Source organism: Macrotis lagotis, chromosome 2 (genome assembly GCF_037893015.1).
Source record: "Macrotis lagotis isolate mMagLag1 chromosome 2, bilby.v1.9.chrom.fasta, whole genome shotgun sequence".
NCBI classification, from domain to species: domain Eukaryota; kingdom Metazoa; phylum Chordata; class Mammalia; order Peramelemorphia; family Peramelidae; genus Macrotis; species Macrotis lagotis.
In genome coordinates, this window is record NC_133659.1 from 24032443 (window position 1) to 24055014 (window position 22572).

The following is a 22572-nucleotide window of genomic DNA, read 5'->3' on the forward strand; positions in this document are numbered from 1 at the left end:
CCCCACCTCCTAAGAGAGAGAGAGGGGAAGAACTTACAGTGCAGAATGAGACAAATATTGGGTTTTTAGGTTTTTGCAAGGCAAATGGGGCTACGTAGCTTGCCCAAGGCCACACAGCTAGGTCATTATTAAGTGTCTGAGGCCGGATTTGAACCCAGGTAACTCCTGACTCCAGAGCCACTGCTCTATCCACTGCACCACCTAGGCACCCCAAGACAAATATTTTTATTTTGACATGGTCAATGTGGAAATGTCTTGACTATCTGCTCTTTGTAGTGGAGTTTTCTTTAGTTCTCAAGTTGGAGGGGTGGGAGAGGGTGAGAAGGCAGATTTTTGCTGAATGAAAAAAAAATTAAAAATATAATTTTAAAAAAATGAACAAGTCATAAATGAACTCACAAAGAAACAAACCCCAGGACCAGATGGATTTCCAAGCAAATTCTACTAAACATTTAAAGGTTTAATTCCAATTCTACATGGAATGAAGCTGCTGGGAGAAATATCAACAATTTGAGATATGCAGAAGATATCACTTTGAGGCAGAAAGTGAAGGAATTAAGTCTCTTGATGAAGGTGAAAGAGGAGATTTGGCATAAAGTTTTACATTAAAAAAACTCAGATCTTGGCAACTGGTCCCATCACTTCCTGGAAAATAGAGGGAGAAGAAATGGAAGCAGTGTCAGATTTTATATTCTTGGGCTCAAAGATCAGTGCAGATGGAATTTGTATCATGAAATTGAAAGACTCCTGCTACTCGAAAAAAAAAAAAACTATGGCAAGTATGGACAGCATACTAAAAAACAGAGACATCACCTTGCTGTCAAAGGGGATCAAAGCCATCTTTGGTTTTTCCAGGAGTAAGGTAACTGCTGTGAAAACTGGATTATAAGGATAATGAGTGCCACAGAATCGAGAGTTTTAAATTGTGCTTCTGGAAAAGACTTTTGAAGAGTTCCTTGGACATCAAGGAGGTCAAATTAGCCAATTTGTAAAAAAAAAAAAAATACCAAATACTGAAGTTGAAGCCTTAATACTTTGGCCATATAATGAAAATATTTTGGCCACATCGTTGGAAAAGAAAATGATAATGGGAAAGATTGAAGGCAAAAGAAAAAAGGGCAACAAAGGATGAAATGGATAGATAGTGTCTTGGAAGCAATGGGAGACAGTGGAGGAGAGAAGGTTCTGGTGTGTTATGGTCCAGGGGGTCACAAAGAATCAGACACAACTGAATTCAACAATAACAAAACAACAGTCATTTGAGGGAAGAAAAACCTGTTTGAGAAAGAAAATCAGAGACCAATATCCCTAATGAATATTGATGAAAATATTTAAATAAGTATTAGCAAGGAGACTACAGCAACGTATCACAAGGATTATACACTTTAACTAGGTAGAATTATACCAGTTTGATATTAGGAAAATTATAAACTTAACTGATCATATTAATAATAAAACAATGAAAATTATATTTATAGATGCAGAAAAAGATTTTGACAAGATCCAACACCCATTTTTTATTAAAAAAAAGGAGAAAGCATAGAAATAAATGAATATTTCCTTAAAAATGATAAAGAACATCTATCTAAAAGAGTATCTGTCTAAAACCAAGAACTAAAATTATCGGCAATGGAAATAAGCTAAAGGTCCTTCCAATAAGATCAGGACAAAGTAAAGGATGTCCATTATTATTATTATTATTATTACTCTTCAGAATAATCCCAGAAACAGTCTCTTTAGATATAAGAAAAAAAAGAAAAATGAAGAAAAAAAAGCATAGAAAAAGAGGCAGCAAAAGTATCCTTTTTTGTGGATGGCAAGATGATTTACTTAGAGAAATCAATCAAAAAAATTAGGTGAACCAATTTCACTAAAATTTCAGGATATAAAATAAACTTCCACAAATCATCAGCATTTCTGCCAGTGTGAAGCAATAGAAAGAGAAATTCCAATTAAAAATTATTACAGATAATACAAAATACCTGGAAGTTTACCTTTGTGAACACCATTATAAAACACTCCTTATTCAAATACAGAACTGAATAATTGAAGAAATATTAATTGCTCTGGATAGGCCAAGTCAACATAATAAAAATTATAATACTTTCTGAATTTATTTACTTACTCATGGCTATACCAATCAAATTACTGAAAGTTTACATTATAGAACTAGACAAAATAACAGAATTCATCTGGAAGAACAGAAGGTCAGGAATTATAAAAGAATTATGAAACAAATTAGGCAGGAAGGGAGCTTAGCAGTATCAGATCCTAAACTACACTATAAATTATTATGTCAAAACAATTTGGCACTACAGAGGAAATAAAGAGGTTGATCAGTGGAATGGATTAGGTGCACGATATATAGAAGTAAATGAGTATAGTAACCTAATGTTTGATAAGCCCAAAGATCTCAGCTATTGGACAAGAACTCACTACTTAACAAAAATCATTTGGAACACTGGAAAGCAAAAGGCTAGCAGAAACTAGGTATAGACCAACACTTCATACCATATACCAAGACAATCTATAAAAGGTATATATTTAGATATAAAGGCTGACATCATAAATAAATTAGAGGCTCATGGAAGAAATTACCACTCTGTTTAACACCAAACCAAAAAGATAGAGAAGTCCACAAAAGGTAAAAATGGACTATTTTGATTACATAAAATGCAAAGGTTTTTTTTTTTTAATAAACAAAATCAATACCCCTAAAGTCAGAAGAGGAGCAGGAAATGGTGGGAAGGGGGCATTTTTGATATAAATCTCATTTCATATATAATATATAAACTTGTATCTACATATATTCATATATCTATGGAACTGATTCAAATTTTTAAGAACAGGAGCTGTTCCCTAGTTGAAAAGTAATCAAATGATATGAATAGATAATCTTCAGAGGAAGAGATCCAAGCTATTAAGAGCCATATGAAAGAACATGCTCTAAATCAATGAATAACTAGAGAAATGCAAATTAAAATAACTCTGAGGTACCACTTCACATGAATCAGATTGGCAACACTGACAAAAAAGGAGTGATATCTACTGGAAGGACTGTGAGAAAATAGGTACATTTATATAGTATTACTAGGCATAAATTCCTATGATAAGTCATAGCTAGCTAACATTTATATAGCACTTTTGAAAAAATTTTCAAAGCACTTTAGAAATATTATCTCATTTGATCCTCAAACAACCTTCAAAGGCATCTGCCATTTTTCAAGTTAAAAAACAATAGATAATGATTTGCCCAAGATCACATAGCTAAAAAATATCTAAGGTAGCTTTTGAACTCAGGATATGCCAAAGTTCTGGGTGGGGAGGGGAGAGATAAATCTGGCCAAATTTTGGAAGAGGGAACCTGAGGAAACTTGCTACCGATAGAATCAGCTACGGTTAGAGATGTAGGGAGAATAGATACAGGCTGTGGAAGGGAGAGTGACAAGTTCAAACTTCATTCAAATCTTTGAAAAAATGATTGTCCATGACAGAGTATAAGACTGAGTCCTGGGTCCCTGTACTAGAGACTACATCATGAAATGCTTTTGATTTGAAGCAGTTGTCATCTCTGTCTGAGCCCCCACACTGATGGGGGCTCAGGGGATAAGTTTTTTAAGTGAGTAAAGACTTATAAAGGACCTTGAACCCTCTGTGACTTTGTCTGAGGCTTTGACCCATCATATCTACGTAGCAGTATTTAGTTTCTTGGAGTCAGAGGGACAGGTGCTAATTACTATCCAATACCTGTATGACTTTGAGCGAATGTTTTGATCCTATCTTGATCTCAGTTTTCTTGTCAAATGAGGAGTTTGAATTAGAAGGCTCCTAAAATGTCCACCAGGTGGTAAAAAATGGATGTAGTGATGATGGAATTAACCAATTAACAAGTAAAATGTTAAAAAAAAAACAAAAGGAAATAATGAACAAAAGAATATCGGAATGAATTAAAAATGAATGAAACAATGGATTGTAAATTTACATGATGTTAGCACTAGAAAAGATCTTAGAATGGAGTTCCTAAACAAAGAATATTAGAACTGGAAGGGCTCTTAGAGAGCGTGTAGTTTGCAGTGGTCAATGTGGCTTGCCCAAGGTCACATGGAATTAGTGATAGCTAGGACTAGAAAACAGGTCTTCTGACTTCAAGTAAATGAAAGAAGAGATGAAGCAGTTGAGGAATGAGTACACAGAGTTCTTACCGCCAAGGGTACAATGGAGGCCCGGCCCTTCTTGGTGATGGGCTTCTCTTTCAGACTGGTCAGGAGCAGCTCCAGAAGGTCTCGGATATCACAGCTGGGTTTCCGAAGAATTAGCTGCCTCCACATCTCTGCCCCATTGCTATGAGGTACAAAATCAAATCATGGAGGGGATGTAAACCCATCCATTTGCCAATGGATTCCAGGTGGATGGGAATGAAATGGGATAAAAAGAGAAGTGGAACTCATTGGAGATCCTGGGTAGATCTAGTCCAGTATAAATTGGAATGGACTCCTTTGGCAGTCAGGTAGTAAGTGAGCTCCCCATCACTGAAGGTGTTCAAGAAGCATCTGGGTAGTTATTTCTCAGAAAGAGGATACATACATAAGACGGGGAGTTGGATCAAGTGCATCCTCATGTCTCTTCAAACTCTAAAATTCCAAAAGTGTGGTTCTAGGACCCATGCTTTGTCAGTAATCTTCCCAAAAATTGTTTAAACACAGTCTACTCTCATTTTTAGCCAGTCTCATTCCTGGCTGGTTACGACCATTACACTGGGGAAGGCGGGGGGTAAAACTGGCACTGACTTGGTCCTTGCCATTAAAGATATGAATATTTCATGAGTTATTATCAAGGATCATGTCATCATAATTCACATCTACATGGTACTATTTAGCTCCTTGAAATTGGAGGGACAGGTTCTAATAGCTAGTTCTGCCACTCAGTATCTGCATGACTCTAAGCAAATGATTTAATCCCATCTGGGCCTCAGTTTTCCTGTCAAATGAGGAGGTTGAATTAGATGACTCTCAAAGTCTCCACCAGATGCAAATCCTATGATGTGATGCACTTCTCATGACAATATTTGAGAGTCAGAGCTTATTTCTTATTTGACAAGTGAGGCAAGTGAGGCTGAGGAGGTAGAAAGTTCTTTTAGATAAAGAGGCTCTGTCCCAACAGTTTTGACTGGTACCTGTCCAGTGGAAGGGGGCACATGAGCAGAGCGATGACCACCTCAGTCATGAAGGAACTGGCCAGGAGAGAGATGGGCAAGAGGGCAACTTCTCGGGCTCGTGGCTCGTGGATGGCACTTAAATGGACATAGATGCCATTCATGATGTCTGGTATCTGGAGGAAAATGGGATGTAGAAGTAGACAAGAGGGGGGGAAATAGAAGAGAGAGAGGAGAAAGGAAAAGAAGAGAAAGGAGAAAATGTAGAAGAGGAAAGGAAAAGAGAGGAGAGGAGATAAAACAGAGAATTAGAAAAGAAAAGAAGGCAAAGAGAATAAAAGACAGGAAGAAAATAGATGAGGAGACAAGAGAAGAGAAAGGGGGGAAATGGAAGAAAGAAGAGAGAAGGCAGAAAAAACAGAAAAGAGGAAGAGAAATGTATGGAGGAGATGAGAGGAAAAGTAAAGAAGGGTAGAAGTATAGATGACAGAGGAGGATAGGAGAGGAGGAAGAAGAGGCAAGAAGGGAGAAGAGACAGAGGAGAGAATGGGTAGAAAGGGAAGAGAGGGTAGAAATGAGGAAGGAAGAAGAGAAATCAAGTGGAAGAAAGGAGAGCAATTAAGTGAGAAGAGCAATGGAAATGGACAGAGGGGATGAGAGAAGGAAGGAAGAGAAAGACAGAAGGGAAGAGAGCAAAAAGAAGAGAAAAAGGGAAAATGAGAGAAACAGAAGGGAAGAGAGAGGAGAGAAGGGAGGACAGTAGAGACAAAAAAGAAGCAGGTGAGGCATAAAAGATAAGGGGATATGGGTGAAGGGGAATGAAGAAAGAGGGATGGGAAGAACACATGGGGAGAAATGAGAGGCAAGGGAGACACAGAAAAGAAGTGGAGAGAGAAAAGGAAAGGAAGAGGAGATTGGGAGGAGGCAAGGGGAGAAACCAAGGAAGAGGGGAAAGGATAGACAATGAAGGTCAAGTAGAGAAGAAAAAGAAAGAAGAAAAGAGAAAGTAAGAGAGAGAGAGAGAGAGAGAGAGAGAGAGAGAGAGAGAGAGAGAGAGAGAAGAAGGAGGAGGAGGAGGAGAATAATGACAGGGAAAAGGAGGAACATGGGAAAGAGAATGATCAGTAAGGACAGAAGAGAAAGGGAAGAAATCAGAACAAAGAGTGAGAGTGAGAGAGGAGAAAAGCAGAGGCAAGAGGAGTAAAGGTTTCTGCTTAGTCTCCTTCTCCAGGTACAGAATCTCAGCCCCAGCCTGAGAGTGATGACTCTCCTCCATGGTCCACCCCAGTGTGGCTGTTGCTCAAGGGGAAAGAGCAAAGGGAAGAGAGGGCCCCCCCTGGGGCTCTGCTGTCTTCCAAATGTGTAGTCAACCTTCTCATCTCCCCTTTGGATACCCAAGATAGCTATGTAGGGCTCAAATCACCCAAAGATGGGATGAAGGGAGGGAAGGGGGAAGTTGGGGTTCCCTGCACTTGGGACGGCCTCCCTGCCTCTAATACTTTCTCTAGCAGCCTTCTTACCACCTCCAATACCCTGTGTCTATACCACTCCAGAACTGAGCTTAGGGTAACTTCAGAAGCTAATTGCATCATTTCTGCTGTCTCCTTTGCAGGGGTCTCCTGGCCATCCCTTAGGCCTTCCAAGGTTGCCAGGAGCAGATCTTTCAATTCTTGAGATCCAAGATAGTCTCCAAATTCCTGAAAAGCACAGACCCATATCCAGAAGGTTAGCCTTAATTTCACTTGATTCAGGTGGAAAGAATAAGACCCAAGAGTGCATGTTGGAAAGAGGCAGGTTGCCCACCACAATATTTGTCATACTTTAGGAACCAAAAAGAGAGAGAAATTCAGGGCAGGAGCAGCCATGTAGATGAATGGAGGGATGTCTAAAAACTACTAGCTGAGTGACATACTCCTGTGATGAAACTGGGACACAAAGGGAAGAAAATCAGAAACAGATGCCTGAGGATGGTTGGGGACAGACTATTGAAGGTCCATGTGAGCAACCAAGGAGTTCAGTACTTTCTTGCCAAGCGCATGGAGACCAGGAACATGGAATATAGTTAAGTGATTTGTTTCCCTTAACTCTGAGACCAAGTATACTTAATGATATCCTTCCTCCTAACCTTTGGAAACATTTGCATCCAGGGTATCAAAGAAGGACAGAATGGGAGAGTAGCTGAACACTCAATCAGGGAGAGTAGCTGAACACTCCACCCTATCAAGAGTGGCCAAACATGATGCTCCTTATCTTACTATCCTACTTAGCATTAATGTTTATGCATTTTTATATATAACTTCATCTACCCATGGTAAGTGATTGAATTTTTTTTTTTTTTGGATAATGGAGAGGGGAATTAAGACCGATAGTTCTTTTTAAATGTTTATCACAAAAAAATGTTTATCACATTTTTCAATGAACAAAAATCTATTTTTTCTCCTCCCCCTCTCCTCTATCTTACCCTCACTTTCTCTCTTGCTCTTCCCCTCCCAATGAAAAAGTGAGAAAAACAAAATTCTTGTAACAAGTATGTTTTGTTGGGAGTTATTTTCAAAACTTAATCTATTTTCCTGGACTTTAAATATAAGATCCGAGGGTTGAGTGGGTTCAGTTAATAATGAGCTAGCTGCTATGGAGTTGGGAGGCAGGTAGTTGGTTTTGCATGGTTCAGATGAAAGAATGGGAAAGAGTGAGCTTCAAGTGGCTTGTACTCCAAACAATTGCTTTAAGACATAACCCTTAGTGTTAGCAGTATCCTCAGTAGGACCCAGACTGTCCTTTATAGAATTATTCAAAAGTAGATCTCCCTGTCATTGGGAAGGGTCCAGCAGTGCCTAGATGATCATCCCCAACTGACTCCTAGGTTACCTCTTGACCCTACCCCTATTTAGAGATTTTTCACCTACCTCCACTTTCCAGTTTCTTTTTATGTCCCCATTAGAATGTAAGTTTCTTGAAGGCAAGGACTATTATTCATTTTGTTGTATCTATATTCTCACAGTTTAGCACAGTGATTGCCATACAATAAATGCTTCTTAGATGCTCTATCTATTGCTAGGAGTGTTGCATAGGGAGTTCTTGCTTAAAGTCGCTTTTGAAGTCCATTGTTATAGGGGACAGGCCACCATCAAGGAGTTTTTACTGAGCCCCTATGTGCTTGAAGAAGGTAGTTGAGCTGCGACTTGAAAGGAGCTGGGGAAGCCAAGTGTGGAGGGGGAATATTCCCTGAATGGGCAAGGAATCTTCATTTTTGCTTCTGCAATCCTCTAGGAGGGTAATCTAGCCTGAATACAACCAACCCCCCTGTCTCTCTCATCCCACCCATTAAAAGGTATGCCCCTAAGGCATAGCTGAGAGTCCCCAGCCCTTCAATATTGTGGAGAGGTCTTATTGTGTATGTGGAGATCAATAATTCAGAAAGATTGGTTATACCTGGAGAATAATCTTAGGGAGGGATACTGAATCAGGGAGGAAGCAAAGACACATATTCCTTAGATATCAGTATTCTGGAGGCAAAGTCCTTGTTGCCCATACTAAGTCTCTGGATCAATAGAATGTAATCCCCTTGAGGACAGGTGCTTTTCCATTGAATAGTACACAGCAAACATTTAATAAGCGCTGTTGAAAAATTGCTCAATCAACCAAATCCCCCCTCCCCCTTGCCTGTAGTTACCGCGATTACTCTCAAGATGTTTTGGCAAGGGCTGATGGGGTTGTAGGGGCCTAAAAATCGCTTGTTACTCTCGTACAGCTCAAGATGGTTGGTCTCTTCCTTATCTAAGTATCCTGGAAGAAAAAGGAGAGATAATGCTTTCCCCCCAAAATGGAAGCCCAACCCATCCCAGCTCAGCTGGTCTACCTTCATAGAAACCTGATCCCCTTATAAAAACCCAGGTTACGATTTGGGGTGCAGAAGCCTTGGAATCAGAGTCATCCCTGCTGCCATCTTTCCTAGAAACCTTCAAGATGCTGTCCGACAGTTTAGAGTTGAGAAGGATCTTAAAGATTATCTCTCTCATTCAGAACCCTCATTTTACAGATGATGAAACTGAGACAGAGTTGCTAGGGAGTGGCAGAATTGCACTGTTAGTTATTGCATTCCTTTAGTGGAAGCATTGGACTAAACCAGCCTTTGAGAACCTTATCCACTTCTAGCTCCAATATTCTATTGTCTTAATTCTATTCTAAAGTTCTGTCCAACCCTAGCATTCTAAATTTTCTCTTGATGTGTTCTCTTCCCTTCCATCTCTGACCCTTGATGTGCTAGCATTCTGTGTTCCAGTATCCATAAGGTTCAACAATTTAAAGTTCAAGGAACCTAATGCTATTTGTGGATAAAGGGGGATAAAGGTGGTTCCCTTGCTCTCTCTCCCTCCATGTCACTGGTCCCATCACATACTCTTCTGTAGCTCCAGGATGGTATAAAGGACTATGATGCCATCCAGGGCTTCATGGCCAATGTTTTCATCTGGGTCACAGACTCGAAGAATCAACCTTCCGAGCAGAAGACCAAACTTGGGGAAGCCAAAAGTTGCCTGTTAAAAAGGATCACAGACCAGAGTTAGGTCTCAGGTACCAAGAGGTTCAATCTGCCCATTTCACAAATGAAGAAATTGAGGATGAGAGAGATTCAGTGACTTGTTCAGGATTACATGTAAGCTCACAAGAGTCAGAAGCATGATATGAAACCAGGACTGCCTGACCTTGTTGCCTCTCTCACTTAATTAGCAAACACTTATTGGTCCTGTCCCTGCCCCTTGAAGGATGGGCTAGGCTTGTCTCTGCACATTGAAGAATGGGCTAGTCCTTGCTCTGAGGGATCTGAACACAACAGTTCATCAAGAATTTCCCCCCTTCCAACTCATCCTTGGCATGTCTGACATAGATCTGGCTATGTTGTTGTTCTCAAAATCCTGCAATGTTTGTCCATTGCCTATAGAAAGGTCAAACTTTCTAACACTTGGGGCCCATCACAATGTACTACCACCTGCCTTGTATCAAACAACCTCCAATGTTCTACACTAGGACAAGCACTGGGTGATGTAGTGGACAGAGTCCTGGACCTGGAATCAGTTAGATGTGCAATCCAAATGTGACCTCAGCCACTTACCAGCTGTGTGGCCCTGGGCAAGTCATTTTAACTTGTGTTTGCCTCACTTCATCATTTGTAAAATGGGAAGAATAGTAGCATCTACATTACAGGGTTGTTTCGAGGATCAATGAGATAATATTTGTTAACAGTGCCTAGCCATATTGGGGACGTAATATGTGCAAGGAGCCACTAGATGGTGCTGTGGTAGATAGAGCGCTGACCTGGAGTTCAAGTCCAGCCTCAGACACTTACTAGCTGTGTGACCCTGGACAAATCACTTAACCCTGTTTACCTCAGTTTCCTCACCTGTAAAAAGAACTAGAGAAAGAAATGGCAAACCCCTCAAGTACCTTTGTTAAGAATATTCCAAATGATCTCAAGAAGAGTCGGACATGACTGAAATGACTGAACAAAAGCCAAATAAATGCTTGTTCCATTCATCCAGTCAGGCAGTCAAATTGACCAATCTCCCCTAAGCTTTCTCAGCTCTAGTCTTTGCTCATATCCTAGGGATGGAATTCTTCCTTCCCTTTCTTGTTATATTTAATTTTAGCCTTTAAAGTCTAACTGAGGTACCATCTTTTCCAGGAAGCTGCTTCTCATTCCCCACTTTGGAATGAAGAATGATCTTCTCCTGCGACCTCACCTAATGCTTCCCTACTCCTCTAACTAGGTCTTATATTCCTTTTTGTATGTGTCTCCTCTCCTTCCATAGAACTGTATGCTCCATGAGAACAGGGACAAAAATACACATCTTCCTATCATGGCTAATGGTGTGCTGCTCAATATACTGCCAACCTTTTTTAAACAAGTGGATGGTGAACTGCTTAGAGTGAAGACATATTTGGACACAAAAACAGATATAGACACCTGTACAGGTATGTGTGCAGGGAGACAGTGTGAGACCTCAGGAGGCCTCAAGTCTATTTCTGGTTAATGCCCCTCTATGAGGCTCAGTTTCTCCTCTATCACAAATCAGGATTAGATTAGATAATCTCATCAGTCACTTCTAGCTCTCACCTCCCAAATCCACACACATTCACACACATCCAGCTGACATACTCAGACATGTGTGGATACTAATGGAGACACACAGACCATCCTGTGAGACTGGCACCCTCAAAATAGTTCCCTCAGTTGTGCTTGAAGGTCACCGTTCCCTTAGGTTCCAAAGGGAAGCTTGAGACCTGTTCTACAAAGTTGGTAAAGAAAGGTTGAGTCTGGAGCGTGCAGTTTAGCAGGAAGACATTGCTGTTCACCGCTCTGGCTCTCTCATGCGCCTTTGCAGATGTCATCCAGGATCCCAGGGACTGTGGAGAGAAGAACGTGTCAAGAGTCCCAGCCTTGGGTGGCCCCTGCCCCCAGCTCTGCCCTGACTCGGTGTGTGACCTAGGCCAGCTTCCTCGCTCTGGCTTTTGTGTTTTCCATGGGGTGGGTGACCCTATAAGTCCTTCCTAGCTCTGAGGTGCTATTAGTCTCTGTTTCTGTAGCTTCTGGGCATGGACTTTCGCAACTAGTGGCCAAGGGTTGTAAGGGGCTGAAGGGGTTAGAATGGAGAATGTTAAAGCAAGAAGAAATCCTCAAATGCAGAGTGTTAATGAATAGAACACTAAAGCTAGAGAGTTCCTTAGAATGAAGAATGCATAAAATGTACATTAGAGCAGAAAATGTTAGAGCTGGAAGGAAACTTGGGATTCAGAATGAGAGAGTTAGAAAAACCTTAGAGCATAGAATATATAAAATGTACATTAGAACAGAACAGAGATGGGAGGGAACTTAGAACACTGAATGTCAGAACAGAGGGAACTAGAGCATAGACTATCAAGGATGGGAAGAAAGTTAAAACATAAGATGTCAGAGTGGGGAAGGAACTGAGAACATGGAACTCAGAACTGAGAGGGAACCAAGGACATCACCTATCAGAGCTGAGAAGGAAACCAGAACAGAGATTGTCATAACTGGGAAGGATCTTGTAATACTTAATGTGAGAGCTTGTAGGGATCTTAGATCATGCAATGTCAAAGTTTGGAGAGGTCTTTAGGACACAGAATGTTAGAGCTGCATTAGAACATAGAACACAGAATATTAGTGCTCTGAAAGACCTTAGAGCAAAGGATGTGTACAATTATACTAGAACACAGAGAACAGAATGTTAGTTAGAGTTAAAAGGATCTTAGAATATAGAATGCATTGATCCAGACAATGTCTGAGCTAGAGATAGGAAGAAAAAAAGTAAATTGGGATAGAGAAAGTAGGAAAAAATTGGGAAGAGGGAATGAGGTTGAAGAGGGTGAAGGGATGAGGGAGACACCAATGGTAGAAAGAAAGATTTAGATAATGGAGATGATGAGAAGCAAAGAGGGAATAACTTGAGAATGAAGGGGCTTGAGAATAGGAAAATGAGGGTGGAGAAGAAGAGCAAATATGATAAGACCATGACCTATCCTGCCCCCTAGTGGCAAAGTGTGACCTTGACAAACTTCTTCCATTCTCTGGATCTTAGCTGCCTCATTTGTAAAATGGGGACATTTCTACCTAATCTGTCTGTTTTACAAAGCTACTATGGAGAATGAATAGAGTTTTAAAAAAAAAACCTTTGTTAAGTTATTAAACCCACCATCTTGGACAGAAGTTGCTAGGGGACAAAGAACTGGACCCAGAATTGAAAAGAAGTTGGATTCAAGGATCATAGATCTCCTATTGGTAGAGTCCTTCCTTGGTCTCCATTCTGGGAATGGACCTAAACTTTTCATGAACCATTTGCCTCTTAGATGTGCTTCTGAGTCTACTGACTTCTCCCTTCCCCTTTTATGCATGATCTTCTCCAAACTCTTTGAGTGCCGGGAACCATTTTTCTTTTCACTTGATTTTGTACCTATGATGCTTACTACAGTGTCAGACAATAAGGAGGTGTTTAATAAATGCTTAGTGCCTTCTTCACCGGCCTAGAGCTCAAAGGAGGGTCAGAAATCATCTAGTTCCTCCTCCTCATTTTACAGTTGCAGAAATTTTATCGGAGAGATTGAGTCATTTGTCCAAGGTCACACAAGTAGTAAGTGACTGAGACTGTATTTGAATCCAGCCTCTGTACTATCCCTTCAATAGATTCTAAATTATTCCCTAAACACCAAAGTCCATCTTTGGGGAATCAATATTCCCTCAGTGATACTGTATGGTTTAAATGATCAAACACTGCCATCTTAGAAGAACCATAGGGGCATAGATTGGAAGTCAAGGGAGTCAACACCCTTATTTGACTTGTCAAAGGTACTGCATATAGTGAGTAGAAGACTATGTAGTTGAACATAGGGCCTTCTGATTCCAAATCCATGACCTTCCCACAGTGAGATTGGGTAAAAAGGACAATGATGGGCATAGGAATGGGGATGGAAATAGGAATGGAGGATGGAGTAACAGAGATAGATAAGGAGGAAGGAGAGAAGGGAGAGATGAAAGAAAGGGATAAGGAGCTGAGGATGGAAAAGAAAGGGTAGGGAAGAAGTTGGAGGGACAGGAAGAAGAAAGGGTCATTTCTAATGACCTCAAGATGTTGTGATTTTGCTCATGTCTCTAGTCCCAACCCTACCTTCTAAATCTCATGCCCAGACCCATCTCCATTAGTACTTCACTCTGGTCCTTCCATTATCTCTAATTCATCCTATATCAGGGCCAGAACCTTCTCGAACCCCCATGCTGACCTCCAAAAGGCTAGATAGTCCGTCTGGGGAAGGATCTTCTAAGAAGAGAGAGTTCAGCAATGTCTGAAGGGCATCCAGTGTCCGAGAATACAACATCTGAGGGAGGAGAGGAAAAGAGAAGGGAGGCAATTAGGAGTTCTGAAGAGTATGAGAGGACCTCTCACAAACGATGGGCTGTTTTGGGGTTGGGGATCGAGGAGTTGCCTTTTAGACCTTTCTGTGAGCCAAGAGGAAGAGAATCATAGAACTTCACAGGTGAAATGCCTCCTAAAGTTAGTCAGTCAAAAATTATTTATCAAGCATCTATTATGTTAAAGTCAGTCAATAAATATTAAGCACAATACTGTATTAAGCACTACTACATGGAAAGACAAAATAAACAAGCAAACAACAACACAAACAAAAACCCAGACCCTAACCTCAAGGAGCTCACAGTGTAAAAGGGGAGAAAACAAGCCAACAACTATGTGTCAACAAGTCATATGGAGGATAAATTATAGAAAAGCATTAGTATTAAGGGAGAATTAGGAAAGATTTCTTAGATTAAATTTACGTGAGACTAGAGAAGCCAGGAGGAAGAGATGAGGAAGAAGATCACCCCAGAGATTCTACCAGGAGGGAGGTACAGCCTGAGAAAATGCCCAGAGAGAGGCTAGAGATGGAACAGTATGAAAGCCAGTGTCACTGGATCAGTGGGCATAAATGGGAAAGGGTGTTAAGGGACTGCTGATAAAAAAGGTAGGAGGAAATCAGGTCATAGAGGGTTTTTGAAGCCACAGAAGATTTTTCTCTCTGATCCTAAAGACAATAAGAAACCATAGTTTACTGACTATGGAGTGACTTGCCCATCTGAGGGCACTTTGACATGATAACTTTGCTGAATGGAAGATGGAATGGAGTGGAGTGGGGAAGAGACTTGAGTCTGCAGGTTATTGCAATAGTCCAGGCACAAGGTGATGAAATCTTGCATCAGGGTGCCAGTATGAGAGGAGAAGAGACAGGATGTGACACCTGACTGAATGTGCGTGGGATTTAGAGGGAGAAATGGAGTATGACTACTTCTTTCAAGCTTAGGTGCCAGTTAACAGTATTAGGGAAATCTGGAAGCAGGAAAAGTTTTAGGGGAAAACTTTAGAGTTCAGTTTTGGGCATCTTGAATTTAAGTTATTTATGGAACATTCAGCTGAGTAATAATATCCAGTTACATAAGTAAACATTAATGATGTGAGTTCTTTGAGACCAGAGATGGTGTTTATGCTTCTTTTGGTAGCCCTAGCTCTTAGTACACTGGCTTAGCATACTTTGTCTGGATCATCCTAGTAAAGGCTTACTGATTATTGGATCAGTCCCCAAATATCTATTAAGCATGCAATTAAGTATAAGGCACTACCCTAAGAGTTAGGGATTAAAAAGGGGGGGGAGGAACAAAAATATCAGCAAAAGGAATGTCCTCAGAGAGTTTATATTCTAATGGAGAAGACAACACATAAAGGAAAGCTAAAATGTGGGGAAGGTAGCCAGTGTGGGCACATGATGGAGAAATGCAGAAGAGTTCAATTTGATGGAATGCTAGAGAGATAACTGGCCTGAGTACCCTTCTTCAAGGATGGTAGTAGAAAAAACCTTCCACCATCCAATCCAAGGAAGGGATCTAGGGCCAGAGGGTACTTCTGAGGTGTGAGTTCCAGAACTGATTGACTTTCCAGGTTATCTGGCTAGCTGCAGAAAAGATTGTAGATTGGTCAGCCCCTTTCCAGATTCATACTAATGCACTGGATCCTCTTCTTATGTTGAATGAACAAAGGAAGAAGGGAGATGAATGATGTATCCAGCATTCCCATTGATTTTCTGAAAGCAGGCCAATCAGTCATAGTATAAAAACAATTAAAGTCATCAATAACTGACCAGATATCGATAGCTTAACCATCCAGTTAATGACTTTGGGGAAGAGGGGGTGGGAACAATCTCTTCTGCCTTCAAGGTCAATAGTTCTCTCATCTTTTAATGCAAAATTCCTCCTAAGGGCCCTGCTTCTACCATTAGAACTTCATTTCTTTGGCTACTATCAGGAGAGGGGAATTTGGATGGCTAGTTGTAGAAGAGATGAGGGAAAGATGCCTAGGAAGAGGGAGAGGGGCACTAAGAGGAAATAGAAAGCTGCCAAAGGCCACTCTCCCATCTTCACATGACCTCTTTCTGGGCCCTATCAGATTATTCACTATCAAGTGGATGGGGGAAGGAAGGAAGGAAGGGAGAGGAAAATGTGGAATTCAAAAATCTTTAAAAAATTAATGTTGAAAACTATCTTTGCATGTAGTTGGAAAAATAAATAAATTCATACAAAATATTAAACTCTCAGGTGTCTCTTTAGTACAATCACTTACAGTGAATTTGATGACCTTCAAAAAAATCTGCCCAAATTAATGCAACAGAAAATAGAGGATTTAAATAATCCTATTTTAGGAAAAGAAATTGAAAAAAGTCATAAAGGAATTCCCAAAGAGGGGAAAAAACTCCATTAGACCAGCTGGATTTATAAGCATATGTTACTAAACATTTGAAAAACAATTCCAATTTCATAGAAACTACTTGCTAAATAAATAGGTAATGTTTGGGTCCTACTGAATTCCTTCTATAACACAAGTATGATTTCAACATCTAAACTAGAAAGAGTTAAACTAATATACCTAATAAATATTGATGCAAAAATTTTTAATAAAATATCAGCAAGGAATCCACAATACAACTACGATCAGACTGGATTTACACCAGGAATGTCAGATTGGTTCTCTATTAAGAAAACTATTAATATATACTTTATCATATTAACAAAAAAGCAACAAAATCATATTATTCTATCAAGAGATGAAAAAGCTTTTGATAAGATGTGATACCTATTCCTGTTTAAAATAATTAAAAAGCAAGAAAAAATGATGCTTTAAAAATGTTAATGTATCTATCTAAAATCAAGAACCAACATTATCTTTAACGGGAATATGCTACAAGTCCTGCCAATAAGATGAGTAGCAAATCAAGGATGTCCGTTTTCAACACTACTATTCAATATACCTCCTAGAAATGCTAATTATAGCAATCAGACGAGGAAAAATAAATTGAAGGAATAAGTATAAACAAAGAGAAAACAAAATAATCCCTTTTGTATATTATATGATAGCTTCCTTAAGAGAACTTTAGAGAGTCAACCAAAGAACTAATTAAAATAATTATTTCAGTAAAGTTGTAGGATATGAAATAAAACAAGACAAATCATTAATATTTCTTTATATTATCAACAAAACCAGTAGGAACACATAGAAAGGACAAATAATGTTTAAATGGCAGAGACACTATAAAGCACTTTGGATCACCTAGCTGGTACAGTGGATAAAGCTCTGCATCTAGAGTCAGGAAGATCTGAGTTCAAATGTGACCTCAAACACATACTAAACTGTGTGATTCTGGGAAAATCATTTAACCCTATTTGCCTCAGTTTCTCATTTCTCAAATGAGCTGAAGAAGGAAATGGCAAACTACTGTTTCTTTGCCAAGAAAACTCCCATTGGGGTCACAAAGAGTTGGACATGATTAAAAATACTAAACAATATAACATTTGGAGATGAAACAAACCAGAACCAAGACCAAAACCAGAACCTCAAATTTAGAAACCAACAAGGATTTGTTGGGTTTGCCAGCAAGAAGACTCCACCTGCATCAGTAGAGACTCCCCAAAGGAACAAAGCACAAAGTTTATATAATTTAGGAAGGAGGTAAATTGGGTTTGGACTACCTCAAGATTGGACAGAAAGTTTCTTCTTCAGATTAGTTATCTCCTATAACTCCTACCCCAATAGTTAGGACTATCCTTGCTTTAGCAGTCAAGAAGGTCACAGACACATTAGTTGTTCATCACTTTTTTTTTTTTTTAGGTTTTTTGCAAGGCCATGGGGTTAAGTGGCTTGCCCAAGGCCATACAGCTAGGTAATATTAAGTGTCTGAGGTCAGATTTGAACTCAGGTACTCCTGACTCCAGGGCCAGTGCTCTATCCACTTGTGCCACCTAGGCGCCCCAACACATTAGTTGTTGCAATACAAACAGTCAAGGGCAAGAAGAAGGAACTGCAGACAAAATGGAATTGCTTTGGTTTTATTGGCTACTAACAATTCTCTTCCTTGAAACAACTGATAGTCTCACAATTTTGTTTTTTATTAATTCCCAAATCAGGATCAGTCCAAGCAGAAATAAGTAGCTTATTGATAACAGGTCTATAACACATGCAAAACTAAAATAACAATAGGATGATTAATGAAATCTAATATAAAGGTATTAAGTTTCTTCAGGTTTAGTAAGCCCTTCCTATTCATCTTTCAAGCATATGTGGAAGGATCCAGGGCAGATTTGTGTAGGTATTTCCTTGACCAAACTCAAGTTTCTGGTCACTTGTAGAGAATCTCTAGGTAATGCAACTAAAGTCTGCTAATAATAGTGATAAGCTTTAGTATAATTTAGTAAAAACCCAATAAAATATAATCAGATTGACCTTCCAGTAATTAGTTCATATGGTCAAAACCATTTTAGATCTTATGGAAATGACCTTATAACTAAGAGAGTTCTAGAAAGAACATCAAAATAGGCAACACAATAAAGACACCTCGTACTTGTATTCTTTTATAACAATTCAGAGGAGCTGGGGTATTGCATCAAGATTCATTACATACATATATAGGTATATTATATATATATGTATATATATATGTATATATATATATATGTATATGTTACAGCTTTACCTTCTATGGTTAAAGAGATTTGTTATGAATAGAAAAAGGAAGGGCATGATTATAACACCAAGGCTGTTCCTCTAGGTTTAAGCCTAAAGGAACAGAATGATTTAGCATAAGCATAGTAGGATAAAACATTCTTAGTTCTATGTGATTTCAGGTAAGAGTCATATTTAATTTTTTAGAACATCCAATCATATAGCAAAGTTATGCATTCTTCACAGGGTATCAAAACCAAGGTCAGGAGTAACTGGGTGAAAAACATTCCTGTTCAAACAAAAATAGCACAATAGAAAAACTGAGTCAGTAGGCTTCTGTCCTCACTAATGCAAAGTTAACTTTTCCAGACTCAGACATCCACCTGTAGCAGTTCTTGGATCATAATCTGTTTAAGTGATTCATGACATTTCTCTCAAATGGTGAATTACTAACTTAATGATCATTCAATTATACCTGAACAGAAAACTCAGAATATCAAATTACATCCTCAAGAGATTTTGCCTCAAATAGTAAATTTCATTAATCAAAGTTTAGGGCTAGATATAGTTACTATTTCTCTCATGTTGTTGCAATAAAAATTAACGATAAAAAGTTTGCCAGACTTTACAAAAACAATTCATTCAACATCCTTTTTTCATTTTTTCCCTCTTCTCAAGTTTAAATTCATCCTGATATAAAAATCTATCAAGAAAAATAATTATAGGGGGCAGCTAGGTGGCACAGTGGATAGAGCACTGGCCCTGGACTCAAGAGGCCCTGAGTTCAAATTTGACCTCAGACACTTAATAATGACCTAGCTGTGTGACCTTGGGCAAGTCACTTAACTCCATTGCCTGGCAAAAAATAAAGCAAAACAAACAAAGAAAAATAATTATATCTAAATGCAAGAAATCAAGAAAATAATTACATTCTGGATTTCTGGATAGTGAATATTTATAGCTCACTCAAAAAAAAAAAAAAGCAATGACTGATAACTGCAAACCTCCAGACTAAAAGATATCTATTTTTTGAGGTATTGCATATTAAACCCTTAATACAATCTTTAAGACTAGATTCTATTGAGACTAAGTTGACACAAGAAGTAATTTTATTCTATACCATTCCAGTTATAATTTCATAATTTTCATAATCACAAATCATATACATCATATGTACACTATAAATAAACTTTTAAGTCCCCCCCCATCTAGGCAAGAAATGTTTGTGATGGAAGAGGTGACCCCATTTTCACAGTAAACCAATTCATTATTTTAGAATTTCACAACTTTTCCAGGTCAGATAAACTTTCATGATCTTGCTACTTTCAGTTAGTCTACTGCCAGAGATTTAAAGTGACAGGGTTTTTTTGCAAGACAATGGGGTTAAGTGACATGCCCAAGGTCACACAGCTAGGTCATTATTAAGTGTCTGAGGCTGGATTTGAACTCAGGTACTCCTGACTCCAGGGTGGGTCCTGGATCCACTGCACCACCTAGCTGCCCCTAAAGTGACAGTTTGTAACCTCCACTCCCTATTTTAGGGTCCAGCAGAATTTTATATTCTTCAGATTGAGTAAACTATAATCTTCTAATGGTCCTTAGAAACATAAACTATCTCCAAATAATTTCATGTTGCAAATATAGTTTTCATATAATGAAGAATAATCACATAATATTTTTCATATCCTAGTCTCAGTAAGTTCATAAGCCTCCTTGAACCTCTCTTTTTAAAACTCCAACCTTTATTTTCAAACTCTTGATTCACATTCAGTAGAAACAGATTCTGATTTTCTTTCCCATTCTCTTCTCATCCTTATTTGCATAAACTTTCTCTTTTTCTTTCTTTCTTCCCCCAGTGAACTTTGAGTAGAGCCATTCAAAACAGACCTTTTTCTTTCTGACATTTCTACTTTCTTAATTCCCTTTATCTTTTATTTCCCTAATCATATCCCAGACTATCTACAGAACTTTTCCTTTACAATTTAACAAGTTTTTATTACGCATAACAATTAACTTCAATTCCATTACCTTTTTGGGTTCTTAAGAATTTACAAATACATGGTCTATTCAAAAATCTTTAGCTGACTTTGCTGCTAGTTTACTTAAACAATTATATTGTTATATTACCTGTAGAAGAAAATATAATGATAACATAAAACATTCCCCCAAATTAAATTTTATTTTACTTTTTCAAGTTGCTCTCAATATTAAACAAGCTTCTATCTTTTTATAGTCAAGAAAAGAGTTAATAATAAGCTGTTCTTAAGGACCAAATAAATTTACATTGCAGACGGAAAACCCATTTTTTTTCACTTTGGAAATTCACTGATAATACTTTAAAATTAGCTTCAGTTCCTTTTTCTTTTTAGTCAATGAAATAATCTTCCTCCTTTGCACTAAAACAATGAATCTGTCACTTTCCAAGGGAAGAGTGATAAAAGTTATGTTATTTTCATGTAATTTTCACAGAAATTTACTTTTATTTTTTCTTGAAATAAATAATACAAAATGGTAGCCCAAAACTGAGATATTTTCGAATTTTAAAAACATTCAAACAAAATTTTGAAATTCACAGTAGAGAACTTAGATTTCAGTCATAAATTTAGTGCCTATTTAGTTTAGGATGCCACAAGTTTCTTCGCTTTATTTATTTTTCCAATTAAATACAAAGATAGTTTTCAACATTTATTCTTTTGCAAGTTTTTGAGTTCCACATTTTTCTTTCACTCTTCTTTTTCCTCTCTCCTCTCCATGGCAACAAACAATCTGATATAGATTGGACATATACAATCATGTTTAATATATTTCCATATTAGGCATGTTGTGAAAGAAGTATTAGAAATAAGGAGGATGCCATAAATTTCTACAGACTGAGGGAAAAGATTCCTTTCCCTATAATCCCTATATCTCATCTGCCTCCCCATCTCTGCCTGAGTTAGAAATGCAAATAACTAAACTACCAAGCATTCAAACTTTACTACAGAGAGCACAGTTACAATGGGCTGGTCATGTTGTTTGAATGCCAAATGTATGCTTGCCAAGAAGACTATTTTATGGACAACTCACATAGGGCAAATGTTCATGAGGACATAAGAAGAAATAATTCAGGGAGACTCTGAAGGTCTCTCTTAAGAACTTTGGAATTAATCATACAGAATGGGAGACACTATCAGAGGAGATACTATCAGAGGACCATCCAGTATGGGATGCTCTCATCAGAGAGGGCTCTGTGTTACATAAGCAAAGTAGAATTGAAGTAGCTCAAAGGAAACATGAGATGAGCAAGTCTAGAGTAACCACCCCAAGTAGACTATTTGTGCCTGACATATGATAGAACATTCCAAGCTCATATTGTTCTGATTAGCCACAGTTGGATACACTCTAGTTAGTCTCAAACATAGTGATGTCATTTTAGTCTTCTTCACTAACAAAGGACCAGAACCAACCATCCTTGAGATCACAGACCTGGAGCTGAAAGATCTTCTCGTCTATCTCCTTTAACTGCTTCAATGATGGAAAAGAAGCATTGAGAAATTAGGTTCTGTACCTCAGATCACACAGGTCATAAGCAAAAGACTCAGGTGTTGAAGCCACGTCCCTTCACCTCCAGAACTAGTATTAACTCCACTCACTCTGGATCCTTCCTAAGAGTCTTTCCTATAAGCATCCCTTCTAAAATATAGTACCTACAACTGGTAGGCACCTTTTTCCTTGGTAAAATAAAGGAATGGTGTCAAATTCAAATTTCAGGTCACATTGATATATTACAAATTCACATTGTTGGAATTGTGCTGTATTTTTATTTATTTTGTTAAAACATTTCCAATTACATTTGAATCTAGTTCAGTAGCACCAGAAAACATTGGCCACATT

At 38.6% G+C, this 22572-nt stretch overlaps 1 protein-coding gene across 1 annotated transcript in view; it reads right to left on the reverse strand.

The window, feature by feature from the left end:
- The window catches only part of MROH7 (maestro heat like repeat family member 7), a 75367-nt gene that overhangs the window by 24486 nt on the left and 28309 nt on the right, over positions 1 to 22572 (reverse strand). Inside the window, exons 8-14 of the mRNA XM_074221353.1 lie at positions 13943 to 14038; positions 11432 to 11554; positions 9552 to 9687; positions 8826 to 8938; positions 6673 to 6849; positions 5174 to 5328; positions 4203 to 4341 (exon numbers count right to left, since the gene is read on the reverse strand). Of these exons, the coding sequence (XP_074077454.1) occupies positions 4203 to 4341; positions 5174 to 5328; positions 6673 to 6849; positions 8826 to 8938; positions 9552 to 9687; positions 11432 to 11554; positions 13943 to 14038 (939 nt within the window). The remainder of the gene's footprint in view (positions 1 to 4202; positions 4342 to 5173; positions 5329 to 6672; positions 6850 to 8825; positions 8939 to 9551; positions 9688 to 11431; positions 11555 to 13942; positions 14039 to 22572) is intronic.